The 14,146-nt window shown below is 31.1% G+C and overlaps 2 protein-coding genes across 2 annotated transcripts; one reads left to right on the forward strand and one right to left on the reverse strand.

Annotated features, from left to right (window-relative positions):
* The first annotated feature begins 3,735 nt into the window (after nt 1-3,735).
* Nucleotides 3,736-6,697, forward strand: LOC114406544 (UPF0481 protein At3g47200-like). Its single transcript, XM_028369277.1, has 2 exons — nt 3,736-3,972; nt 4,958-6,697. The coding sequence occupies exon 2, from the start codon at nt 4,977-4,979 to the stop codon at nt 6,309-6,311; it is 1,335 nt and encodes a 444-aa protein (XP_028225078.1). The 5' UTR covers nt 3,736-3,972; nt 4,958-4,976; the 3' UTR covers nt 6,312-6,697.
* A 100-nt stretch (nt 6,698-6,797) lies between these two features.
* On the reverse strand, nt 6,798-9,620 carry LOC114406543 (obtusifoliol 14-alpha demethylase-like). Its single transcript, XM_028369276.1, has 2 exons — nt 8,890-9,620; nt 6,798-8,064 (listed from the first exon to the last, which is right to left on the reverse strand). The coding sequence occupies exons 1-2, from the start codon at nt 9,349-9,351 to the stop codon at nt 7,063-7,065; spliced, it is 1,464 nt and encodes a 487-aa protein (XP_028225077.1). The 5' UTR covers nt 9,352-9,620; the 3' UTR covers nt 6,798-7,062.
* Between the last annotated feature and the right edge of the window lie 4,526 nt (nt 9,621-14,146).

Here is a 14,146-nt window from a genome sequence, read left to right on the forward strand (position 1 = left end):
TTTTTAAAACAAGGATATAGTGAAAATTAGTTAATATATTATTTTAGAATTTTAAAATGATAAATAAATTTAAATAATTTTATATAAAACTGATAAATAATTTATATATATATATATATATATATATATATATATATATATATATATATGCTTTTTACCAACTGAGTGCAATTTTTTCTTCTATTTTCTAAATGGGGGCACTATTAAATTTTTTTTCCAAAATAAGTTATAAGAAGTTGTAACGTCTATTATGACTTTAATTTTTTTTCATAAGTAATTTTACGATTTCAGTGAAATTTTTTTTACAACTTCAAACTAGTAAATTATTTTATTTTATATTTTTTTTGTTTTTACGACTTTGAAGTCGTAATATATAATATTTTTTTAATGGATTACCACTTCAAAGTCGTAATTCCTTTTTTTCACGTTATTTTTTTTTTGTATTTTTTTTTGTTTTTTTTATCAATTAATTAAAATTTGTACACTTCTGTCATCGCATTCCATCAACCAGTTTTGGTATGAAAAGAAGATATTTACATTTGAGTTTAATTACTTGCATAATTAATGTGGGATGAAGAGAATATCGATATATAAGAGAATATTTTCTTTGGCGCTAATGTAATAAAACTATACATGTTGTAAATAATTGTAAAACTATATATTCTAGACAATATGTGATGGAAATAGCTATCGTGTACATGTATACACGTCATTGATTAATGGAAATATGGGCTAGAGAGAAATTCATGAATCATGATATGAATTATGGACATGTACATCACGGTGGGGTTTGCAAATTTCACCTCTTTAAATGCATGGAATTCAATTCATTGGAACAGATTGGTACGTAAAACACTTAAAACTAAATAAAATTTAGTAGTAATACGAAAAAATATTAAATGAAATATTTATTAATGCAATATGAAAACAATTTAAATTATAATATGAAATTTTGGTGTATAGTGTATATATTTTTATGTCCTATTTTACCTTTATAACCACCTCTGTATATCATTTTTCTCTCCCATTATCTTACTTTACTCATATAAATTAATAATTACACTCTTCAAATAACTCACACCCTCCAATTGCACAACATGGAGTGCAAACCATATATCCACTATTATTTAGGTTCTATTATCTCTCTTTTATTTTATTGTTGTTTTAAAATAAATATAGAGTGTCTCTTTTATCCTATTTTTTATTAAATTTATCTATAATTTATATTAATGAGATATATATAATAATAATAATAAGTGTTATATTTATTAGAATAAGGCACTATTTATAAAATTATTACAAAATTTAATAAAAAAAATATGTTCCAAAATCATATTAAAAATGGATACTGTTTCATTATTATTTTGATGAAAGAAATTCATTAAAAAATTAAAATTAAAAAAATGTATTATTCATTTTGTATTTGCTGGTACAATGATATTTCTTTGTTTTTTTAGTTATCGTTTATTATTGATGAACACAAATTATAAAAAAATTGTTAATATTAAAATTATATATAATTTTCAATATATATGTTTTAACCTTTTTTATTTATTCATTCAAACATTTATTATTATTTATTTTATTAATAAGGATATAGTGAAATATATTAATTAATATTATTATAGAATTTTAAAATGATAAATAAATAGAAAAAAATTGATAAATGGATAAATAAAAAATTCAAGTTGTATTATTTTATTATTTTATTTTATTACTTTTATAATATTTTTGTAAAGAAATTATTTGACAATAAAATATAAATATTTTTATATTAAAAAAATAATTAGCAATTTTTAAACTAATAAATAGGCCGATTAATAAAAAGTTATGGAAGTATTTTAAATTATCCTTTAATATTATATTTATTTTATATATACGTACATGTGTGTGTTTTTAAAAAAAATCAAAATTATTATAGGATATTAATAACCAAAATTGTTCTACTAGAGTTATATATAAAAAAGAATTGTTACACATTATTAAAGCTAATTATTTTTTCAAATTTCAAATTAATTCATTTTTTTCTGAATAATAGTATTAATTATATTTAAATTTTAAAAGTTATAAAGTTAGAAAAAATAATCATCATCAGGGAAACTACTAATTTCAAAATTATATATAAAAATATATTTAAAAATTCTCAAATAGTTATGACTTGTGTATTTATTTAATATAATGATCTATTTTTCATCTTTTTTAAAATATAAAATTAATTTTGATAACAATTTTTTTAAAATTAGTATTTATAATTTATAGGGACGAATGCCTAAATTAATTTCAACTATAAATTTTTCATTAAAATTTGTATATAGTTTAGAAATTGAGTGTAGCACCAAAAAAACATGTCTATAGTCTTTGAATTATTATTTTTTAAGTAAGTCTATATATATATATATATATATATATATATATATATATTAATAAATTTGTCTATACTTATAAATCAACTTTTTTTTACAACTAATTGAAAGACAAACCTTTCTCATTGTCTGTATTATGTAAGATTAAGGTGTCATCTTTTAGTTGAGCTTTTTTTTTTTCAAAGAAAACCCTTTTTTATTGTCATTTTATTTTTATTCCAAAACAATATAGTTTTTATTTTAATTTTTTAAGATTTAAAAAATAGAGTTTAATTTTTATATATTATCAGTATATTTTTTAAACTATCAATTAATTTAAAATCATAGTTAATATAATTTTTAAGATAACTGTTAGACACTTCAAAGAAAAAGGATAGTTACTAAAAAAATTAACAAAACTATCATACATATGATTGAATAACTATGTAACTACACTAAAATTATGTTTATTTTTGTGATTTTCAAATTTTCATTTGAAGGAGGGGACGAAGAGGCTATTTTGAATTAAAATTTTAGCTGAAGTGATTGATGAAGACATAGTGAAAAAACAAACAAACAAAATTAAACAGAGACCACATTGGAGTTTTGCATTCAATGGCTCCACAAATCAATATAATTTAAGCAAGCCCTTCAAGTTTCTGTCAATGGAAAAATTGAAACCCACCATCAAAGAGGTGAGTGTCAACAACCCTATGAACTGGAGAGAGTTCAGAATATTATTTAGGCTAAGAATATGGTGGAGTTGGTGGAAGAGAAAGTTGGAGATGTAAAAATTGTTTATTAATATTTTAATATGTAATCGGAATTTAAATAATCATATTGATAAATAGAAAATTTAATTAGCCATAAATCTATTAAATAATGAGGAATGCTAGTGATATTTTTTTTTGACATTCTACCTAAAATTCTCTATTTATTGGTTAAAATTTATTAAAAATTATTCATTTTGATAAGTTTTACTTCTCATTTAATATAAATCATGAGAAATAATTATTAAATGAGAAACAAAATTTACTCCGATGATTTCTAATAAATTATCATGTAACATGTGGATATTAGTGATATAATTATATTGTAAAGCAAAAGCAAACAAATATTTATACATCTCACATTTTTGCCTCTTCCTGATTAGTCACTTAGGTGAGCGTCTCAAGAATTATTACTCACCTAATTGTTATAAAACACCTTGTAGTGTACCAAACATGAAAAAAATAAAAATCAGAGCTACCAATATTTTCATGCAATCAATTTTTGGGTCCTTGAATCTTCTTTGAATCATTGGTCATTAAACTACTGTTCATCATAAATTGACAAAATAGTAAAAATAGTACGTATTTCAGAATGCCAAATAATTTCTAATCTTCCAATAATTCATTTTATCATTAAACCTGCCAAGCAGTAACAAACAAAATTAGAACATCAATAATCAATTTGGTTGTAATGTAGATTTTTCTTCTTTGACTTGTTGATTTTTCACTTTCTACATCTACAAAGGACACTCCAAAGTTCAAGTACAAACCACAAAAAGAAGCAGAGAAAAAGAGAGTGTAGAACTGAAGATCCAGGAGCTTTTGGAACTGAGAAATTGTTGGAGGAAACAGTCTTTCAGGTTCATGCAATGTGCATTGTAGTTAACATTAGTTTGTGATATGATAATACCAATTAGATCCTTATAGTAGTTAATTTTGTTTATCACTAATTCTGATTTGTGTCTTCACTCTAAAACTATGCCATGATCTTTTATTAGGAAAAATCTACTCTAGATTCTATCCTCTTCCCCCAATTGTGTTCAGCTTCTGATTTTTCATTTTGGTTTTGTTTCTTTTGTTCTGTTTGTTTGAGATGTTGCCATTGGTTACTTTACAAGTGATTCTTTTTCCCCTTGTATTCTTCTGGGCCTTCTGTTTGTAGTTGATATTTAAAAATTTTAATTTTATCTTTATGCAAAGCAAGAATGACTTTAGCCAAAGTGGCAAAGCCATTTTTTGTTGAAAGTATCTTCACTTTATGTCTGTACAAGAAGATGGATGGATCCTATGTGTATATCAGTACTGGAATCTGCCTTATCTTACTTTGAAGAGTCACAGCACATCTGCACTATGGATGTCTTTTAACTTTTTTGTATTAAAATACATCTTTATTATACTTGAGAGCATAGATTTTCATATTCACAAGAATACTAAAAATTGGTTTGTCTTTAAAATGGGTCATTTCTCATAAAAATAGATAATTTGTAGGAATTTTGGAGTTCATATCTCTAAATTGCAAGTGTACTAAAGAAACTAGCTTAATAATTTTTTAAATATTTTAAAAGAGTAAACAGTGGAAATAAAAACTATGAACCTGTGTGACTTATTGTAAACATAAACCTTTTCTTCGTAGCTAGGAAGCCTCTAGAAGATTCTATAATTCTTTTGGTGAAAGATCACACGAGTAAGGAAACGGCGTCCTATGTTGGAAACATAAGTCAAACAAACACATGTTTTCTAAATCTTGAAAATTTGAAAATGAAAACAGGGAAATTTTTGTGGCTCTTGATTTGTATCAATCACAAGTTATTCATTTGTCCGATGGTTGATGTGCTTGCTCAACAGGATCAGAAGAAGAGATCTCATGGGGTCTACTATTGAATATCACATCCAACACATAATTAAAATCCCAGAAGAGATTGAGCCTGCATTGTGGCCAGAATGTTGTATCTACAAGGTACCTACTAGTCTTTTGAAGGTGAAAGAGGTGGCCTACACTCCTCTATTGATCTCAATTGGCCCTATCCACCATAACAAAGAGCAACTAATGGAAATGCAAGAGCAGAAACACAGATATTTTCATTTCTTTTGGGCACGCCTAAGCCTAATGAACAAGCTTGATTTTGTGCACTACAAAGCCTTCCTTGAACTAGAAGAGCGAAACCTACGCCGTTGTTACCAAAAGAAATTCCCCGAAATCAGCAAGGAGCAATTTGTGGAGATGCTGCTGCTGGATACTGTGTTCATCATGGAGCTGTTTCTGAGAGAAGCGAAAAAATGGGAACATAAGGATGACTATCTAATGACTCAAGGATGTGTTAGCAAAAGTATCCGGTGTGACTTGATGCTGCTTGAGAATCAGCTTCCAATGGTAGTGTTGGAAAATCTATATGATAGAGTTGTTCCAAGCAATGCCAAAAAACACACCAGATTTATTAACCTTGCTCATGAGTACTTTAGATCTTATTATCCTCATCAGCAATCTTCAGAAAACAAGTTTGAGCTGAGAAAGTGGGAGAAATCACTGCATTTCACTGATTTAATTAGAAATGCCTATCTCCCTAAGAAACTGAGCAGTCAGAAAAACTATCCTCAAAAGGAGTGTGTGCTAAGGACTGCAACAAAGTTGAATGAGTCTGGGATAAGCTTTGATAAGGTTGACGAGAGATGCTTACTTGACGTAAAGTTTGAGAAGAAGCGATTTTTCAGCTGGTTTCTTTGCTTGGGTTGCTTGCCATGCTGCAAGTTGTTCAAAGCTAGGTTTCTAATCCCCCAGTTGAAAGTAGACCACACAACAGAATGTGTTCTTAGGAACCTGATAGCCTTTGAGCAGTGTCACTATCCTGAGGAGCCTTACATTTGCAACTATGTTTCTCTAATTGACTCTCTTATTCACACCAAAGATGATGCAGAGTTTCTTGTTGAGAAAGAAGCTATTGTCCATGAACTGGGAAGTGATCAGGAATTGGCAAATTTGGTTAATGATCTTAGTAAACATGTGGTGACAAATTCAACATGCTACCACCAAATTATTGAAGATGTTAATGAACACTACAACAATAATTGGAAGTGGGCAATGGGTACATTAAGGTGGGTTTACTTCCGTGACCCTTGGAGAAGCAGTTCTACTATAGTTGGAGTTGCTGTCCTCGTATTCACCATCTTCAACTTCTACCGCGTAACTGATCTACTCTTTTAGTAAGTGCATGTTTGCTTACACATTATTTCTACCTAGATTTTCGTCAATTCAGAAGTTGGTTGTTGTGGTTTATGCGTCTTATGGGCTGTTGGAGTGCTTTTGGTGGTTGATACAGTCTGCAGACATCGTTCCAAACATGCCGTAAATTGAGAATTATAAATTGATTATTGAATGACCTTTTTAGTATTACATCATTGTCAATGATTGCACCATAACTATTTCATTTCCCATTTACTTGTACTAAAAGTGGTTTGTTTATTGTTGAACCTATGTATTAATAATAGTTGCACATGTGTGTGATGATGGTACATGTGCATCCTGAACTCTTGGAAACATGCTAAGATGAGAAACTATCTTTTTAAATAAGGCCACTTTAGTTGGTTGAATTCTGAATAGAGTCCTCTAATTTTTTTTATGAATTGATATATCCTCTAAGAAATAAGAATATATAAGTAAATTAGTTTAGAGGGAGAAAGATTCCCCAGCTTTTAAATGGAACCAGTTTGTTCAAATATCCCATGCAGCATTTTACACTAACCAACCCGAGTAACTAATTGCATCACAGTAGCATCTAATACACAAAACCAAAATAAGTTTAAATCACTTACCAGAATTACAAAATAAAAAATCAAAATCAAGATTCTAGATATCCATTGTTAAATAAACAATGAACTTGGATAGAAGCTGAACCAGAAAAGACTAACAATAACTGCTTAAAATAAAATCATGCCAGAAACCGAATCATGCAGTCCTATTGATTAACCGAAAGCTCCTTCCGCTTATATCGGACCATCACTTTCCCCTTCACTCCCACAACCATGGCATTCCAATCAATCTCGGGGAAAGGTGACACCAACTCCAGTTCAAAATTCCTAAGCAGATGAGTCCATATAGCTTTTATCTGCAGATATGCAAAAGGCTCCCCAAGGCATCCATGTCTGCCTCCTCCAAATGAAATGTATGAGAATGCACCTGCCACCTTGTCCTCTTCCCTCCCCACAGCAAATCGATCAGGATCATACCTATCAGGGTCCTTGAAAACATGACCTAGCCTGTTTGCAAAAGCAGGTGATGTGGCAATTATATGACCCTTGGGAATGTCATACTCTTTACCCTCTCGTGTCGTGACACTAAAATCAGTGTGTGAGCTTCTCATCAGCATAATTAGAGGAGGATGGAGTCTCAAGGCTTCTTTGATGCACCTATACAGCACATCCATTTCAGCCAAAACATCATGATCAACTCTGTCCCCATGCTTTTCTATTAACATCTTCTGCTCCTCCTGCACAGCTGAAAGGCACTGGTTGTCAGACAGCAGATATGCTCCAGTCCAAGTGGAGGTAATTGAACTTGTGTGTTGACCGGCAAAAAGTGCAGCAATGAGGAGTCCGGTCACTTCAGCTTCTGTTGTTGAGCGACCATCTTTGTATTTTGAGTCAATGAAGCACTGCAGCATGTCTTCTTCTGATTTGCTGGCACTCTTGCGAGATGTTATGATGCTTGCGAAGATTTCAGCAAGCTTCTTGCGTGCCTGGTCACGGCGCTTGTGAGCTGGGATTGGCAGGTATGGGAAGAGAACACTGATTGGAAGCATCCCATTGTCAAGGTCGTGGAACAATGCAGAGACATCATCAAAGAGCTTGTCACGAACTTCACGCCCCAAGAGACATCTACTGGCTGTCAAGATGATCAGATGCTCAAGCTCATACTTCAAATCAACCTCACCACTTGGTCCCCATTTTGAGAAATAGTCCTGCAAATTGAGTTTGTGTTTGGGAAAGAGCAGTCTTCAATACCAATACAACAAATGAAAATTACAAAGAAAGAGTTTACTATTAACAACATAGAGAAACAAAACAATGAACTGCCAGGTTTGACGCCATTTCACCATGGTCAAGTCCAAATGGAAATGAGGAGCTTCTCCAGCTTTATATGGAACGAATTCAAGTAGCAGAATAAAACTTTGTTTCCAATTAAAAGAAGAATCACACTACACTAAGACGAGAGTTAAACTTATAATCATTGTTGACAATTCAATGACCCATTCTGGTGATAAGAAGTATGCATTTTTGCTATAAATGATAAAATTGTTAAATTTTACCCAGTTTTCTAGTAAGAATTATAATGCCACACTTTTCACTCTAAAGCAAAATCATCTATATCTGATTCCACCAAGTTGGATAAGGCTGCTTAGTTATTGTTATTATTGAATAAAAGTTGCAATAAGCTACGGCCTGCAGAATACACAGATCATTGCAGGCATTGCCACTGACCAAATCCAACAAAGCATTCGGTACAGTTGTTTTTTGGGCGGCTAATAATTAAAGGAGTTTGTACAAGACAAGGGAAACAGAGAATTTCTGAATAACCGTACCAAACCCTTAAAAAATTTCAAAGTACCATACAATTTGTCACAAAATAAAATAAACCAAACCATATTCCTGATTGATTACAATGATCAAGTCCAAGACCAATACAAAATACAATTCCAAATCAATATGAGACACCATCACAATAGATCATCCAATACCCAAAAGTTAAATAAAAAGGACCAATCAAACAAAAATATAATACATACCTCAGCTTCTGCAACCATCTGATTGACATAGCCCTTGAGCTTGTTGACCCTAAGAGCCTCAGTGAAGAACCTGAACTGTTCCTGCCTCACAGAGTAATCAACATCAAAGACCACACCAGGTCCAAAACTTGGCACATTGAACTGATACACCTCTTGCTGGCTGAGATCAGTCTCTGAGGCCTTGAAGAAGTATGCAGAGACCTCAGGGCCAACGAGGAAGGTGATGTTCTTGTGGAAGAGCTTGAGGGTGAAGACACTCCCAAGCTTAGGGTACTCCTCACGGAGCATAAAGATTGGACCTTTAAGGAAACGGATTAGCCCTCCAATTAAGGGCCACCCCTTCACAATTGGGGGTACCCTCTTTCTGGACTTGGGCACTATGAAAGCTGAGATGAGTTTGGCTACAAGGATTGTGGCCACAAGGAGGAGGCCAGTGTTCAGAAACCTACCATCAATTTCCATGATTGTGTTGTGTTGTGTGTGTGTGTGTGTGTGGTGTGAAGATTGTGAAGTGGAAAATGATGTAGTAATGAAAGTGGATGTGATGTGAATAAGATGTGATGAGTAGTGTTTTGTGTTTTTGATCGGTGTAATTGTGGTGGTTTGATAAACCAAGGACTAATGACACAGATCTAATGTGTCATGAATCATGTTGTGCAGATCTGTGGTGTGATTTTGTTTGTTACACTTTATGAAGTTGTGTGTGTCCACTAAGGAGTGTGAATGTGCAAATGCAAATTTATAGGGTGGATTTGGCTTAGCTGGGCTCACAGTAATAATCACTGGGTTTTGGGAAATAAAACTGTGGGTTAAGGCTTTTTGGATGGATATGGTCATATGAGTTATGACTGGGTGGGGGTGTCTGTTCTATTCACGGGTCGAATATAAGGGGGTTAATTTTATGTGTTTAATTAGGGGCAATTTGGCATTAATGAAGAAAATAAGAGATGAAAGTAAAGGAGTTTTGGAGTTTTTTGGAATTAATTTGAAAATTTGGAAAATAATTATGGTAAAAATTTATTATTAATCCTCATTTGAGTTAATCTATGTAGGAGGAGTTTTTTTCCTTCGAAATCTCAGAATTAGAATAATCTTTTTTCTATGATTAGGAGGATTTGAATGTTCCAAGGAGACATTTTTGAAATGCACAAATGAATCGTCATTTCGAGAATTTCTCACTTTATTGTTTGAGAAGTTCTTAGAAATGCAAAGAGGAGTAGCTTTTTGATTTATTTGGTGGAAGGAAATTGTGGAAAATAAGAAAAATATTACTATTATTGTTATTATTTTTAGATTTTTCTTTCTTTGAGTATTAGAGGAAATATTTTTAAAAATTGATATTAATATTCACCAATCAAAATTGATCAAATAAAATATAACATCATTATTGATGTATACTAATTTTAGCTATGAAATAAAATTGACGATGACATTAACACTGAATTTGTTTGGGGTTAAGTAGGAGAAAAATTAAAGGAGAATGAAGCTGATTCAACTTTTAGAAATAAAGTGGAAAGAAAGATGATGCAGATATTAAATTTTTATTATTTCTTAAAGATGAGAAGTAAGAAGAAAGAAAATTATTTCGTGTGACTCATTATAAAAACAATTTCCAAATCACAATGAAATGGCAGGAAAGTGATATATATCTCTCATTTATTTTTTTATAATATTATAAACTAAAAATCGTAAATAATTTATGCTAAGAAAAAATTATATAATTTTTTTATTATTACAAACTATGTTTGTATAATTTATTTATTTCTATTCACTTTCTTTTTCACTGGCCGAACAGAAATTTTTTCACTTTTTTCTCCATTTCTATTCATCTAAATAATATAATTTCTTTATTTCTCTATCTTTTTATTGGATAAATGATTACTTTAATTCTTGAAAGTATAAATTGATAATAGTTTAATCTTTAAAAAAATTTAAAAAATATTATTTATTCTCTGTGAAAAAAATATAACAAATTCGTAATATTGTTAAGAAACTTATGTTATGTTGACATTAAAGATGGTGCCTATGTGATATTTTTATTAATGACATGGCTTTGGTTTTTACAAGTGATGTGCTTCCTAAGCGAGAGTAAAATGTCAAGAAAAAAAAAACTTTTTATTACTTTAGTAACACACAGAGCCTTTTGTTATTTCCTTTTAAGCTTTTTATGAGTGAGGCCGAGCACTTTCACAACCTTCATTGTGTTAACCTTTCGTGGTCTACACTACATTATAAGGAAAACCAACAAAAACACAATATAGTATGGATTTTTGAATTAAAATTTGTTCATGGACCAAAATGACACTAAGTAGTAATATTCATGGATCAATTTATTTGTCAATTGTATAATGAGACTAACATTGATCATGATTGACACCACCAGGCCTTTCATATTGCTTATCTTTGTAAGACTAAAATTTTAAGTCTATGATGTTACAAACTATAAAACAAAACACAAGTCATTAACAAATGCAGAAAAATAAAATCAAAATATACTTCCAATCATTATCATGAAAGAGCTGTTTTGTTTTGATTCTTTCAAGCTCTCACACTCTCTCTTTGTAGATGGTGTATCAAACGAAAATTGAAAGATATGAGCTTAGGGACCAAATAGATGAACTATATATAGGCATTCTACCATCATGAATACATTTAGTAGCTATTACTACTAATTAATAGTCATTACCACTCATTAGTAGTCATTACCTCCCATCAGTAACTGATGGAGCACTTGACCTTCCAAAACGTACGAACCAAAATTATTACATTCTCTCACTTGGTCTAAACGTTTTGTCTCATTGATTAAAATAAGTCAATGTTCAATCTTCTTAAAAAATAAACATATGAATCATAGCGATAGTTCCTCTTATAACGAGTAATATCATCCATGTATTATAACATGCTCAATTTCTCAAGTAGTATACTCAAGGTGGTAATAAAGCTTAATGAATACAATCATAAAGTGGAACCAAGTCTCATTCTCTCTACATGATCCTTGAATTTAAACGGTGGTATGCCCTTAGTCAAAGGATCAACGATCATCAACCTAGTGCTTATATGCTCAATGACCATTTTCTTGTCTTTTACTCTTTCTCTAATGGCTAAGTACTTAATGTCGATGTGCTTACTTCGACTTCCACTTTTGTTATTCTTAGACATAAAGACAACAGTTGAGTTATCGCAGAAAATTCTAAAAGGCCTTGAAATAATATCAACTATCTTTAGCCCAGAAATGAAACTCTTAAGTCATACACCATGTGATGTAGCCTCAAAGTAAGAGACAAACTCAGCTTCCATGGTAGAAGTAGTAGTCAAAGGCTACTTAACACTCCTCCACGAAATAGCTCCACCAGCCATCATGAAAATGTACCCAGATGTTGATTTGCGAGAATCAACACAACTAGTAAAGTCTGAGTCTGAATAACCAATCACATCTAGATTGTCTGTCTGTCTGTCTATACATAAGCATGTAATATTTGTTCCCTTGAAGGTACCTCATCACTTTCTTTGCAACTCTACAATGGTCAATACTTGGATTACTCTAATATCTTTCTAACATTTCAACTACAAAAGCAATGTCAGGCTTTGTGCATACTTGAGCATACAAGAGGCTTCCAACAACTCAAGCATAATGAATGTTTTCCATATGTTTCCTCACAAAGTCATTCTTTGGGAATTGGTTCAAATTAAATGTATCACCCTTCATAATGGGAGCGACACTTGCTGAACAATCTTTCATCCGAAATCTTTCTAAAATTTTGTTAATATAAGTTTCCTGTGATAGACCTAAAATACCTCGAGGTCTATCTCTATTAATCTTAATGTCAGTAACATAAGATGCGTCACCCGTATCCTTTATGTCAAAATTCTTAGAGAGAAATTGTTTCACCTCATGTAACAAACCATGATCATTGGTTGCAAGTAAAATATCATCTACATATAAAACAAGGAAAAATATTTTACTCCTACTGACCTTATGGTATATGCATTGATCCATGGGGCTTTCATCAAAACCAAATGAAGAAATTATCCCATAAAACTTAAGGTACCACTGACGGAAGGCTTGTTTCAAACCATATATAGATTTATTAAGCTTGCAAACCAAATGTTCACTACTGCTAGAGGAGAAACCTTCAGATTGTTTCATATAAACCTCTTCCTCTAAATCACCATTAAGAAATGTTATTTTCACATCCATTTGTTGCAACTCAAGGTCAAAATGAGCAACTAATGGCAATATTATACAAAGAAAATCTTTCTTAGAAACAGGAAAAAAGGTTTTTGTGTAATCGAATCATTCTTTTTGAGTAAATCCCTTAGCAACGAGTCTTACCTTGTATCTCTCAATGTTGCCTAATAAATTCCTTTTGGTCTTAAAGACCCATTTACAGCCAATGACCTTTGTCCCAATAGGCAACTCTATAAGGTTTCAAACTCTGTTACTCTACATGTAATTCATCTCATCCTTTATGGCATCATACCATAAATTTGACTCTTTACAACTCATGGCTTGATCAAAAGTTTTGGGATTATTTTCAGCTCCAATATTATAGTCAGATTCTTGCAAATATACAATATAATCACTAGGAATAGATGATTTTCTTACTCTAGTAGATCTCCTTAATGTTGCATCAATATTTTCTCGGGGATCATGTTGTTCAGTTGGTTGTTCATCATTTTTAGGAATTTGATGATTAACTTGATCTACTAGATTATCAACAACAGATTATGGAATGTCAATCATTTGTTGCTCATCATCCCTTGAACTTGAGGGATATGAATTACAACCAATCTTTCACTTGACATTGAAGGGTAAGACTCTATATGATCAATTTCAAAACCTAAGTCCCTTAATTGATCACTCCCACTGATTAAGTCATTTTCAAGAAACTTGACATTTGTTGATTCCATAATGCTAGTAATATGATATGGACGGTAAAACCTATAACATTTAGACCTTTCGACATATCCAACTAAATACCCACTAATAGTCCTCGGGTCAAGTTTCTTCTCTTGTGAGTTATATATTCTCACCTCAAACGGACAACCCAAAATTCGCATATATTTCAAACTTGGTTTCCAACCTTTAAACAACTTAAAAGGTGTCACTGGGACAACCTTAGTTGGAACACAATTTAATATATACATTGTCGTCTTTAGTGCTTTAGTCCACAAGTGTGACACCCTCTACCTCATACATATATGTACTAATAATAAAAGGAATAAGAAATTATAATTAATTAAAAGTTCTTAAAAC

This window comes from Glycine soja, chromosome 3 (genome assembly GCF_004193775.1).
Source record: "Glycine soja cultivar W05 chromosome 3, ASM419377v2, whole genome shotgun sequence".
NCBI lineage: Eukaryota > Viridiplantae > Streptophyta > Magnoliopsida > Fabales > Fabaceae > Glycine > Glycine soja.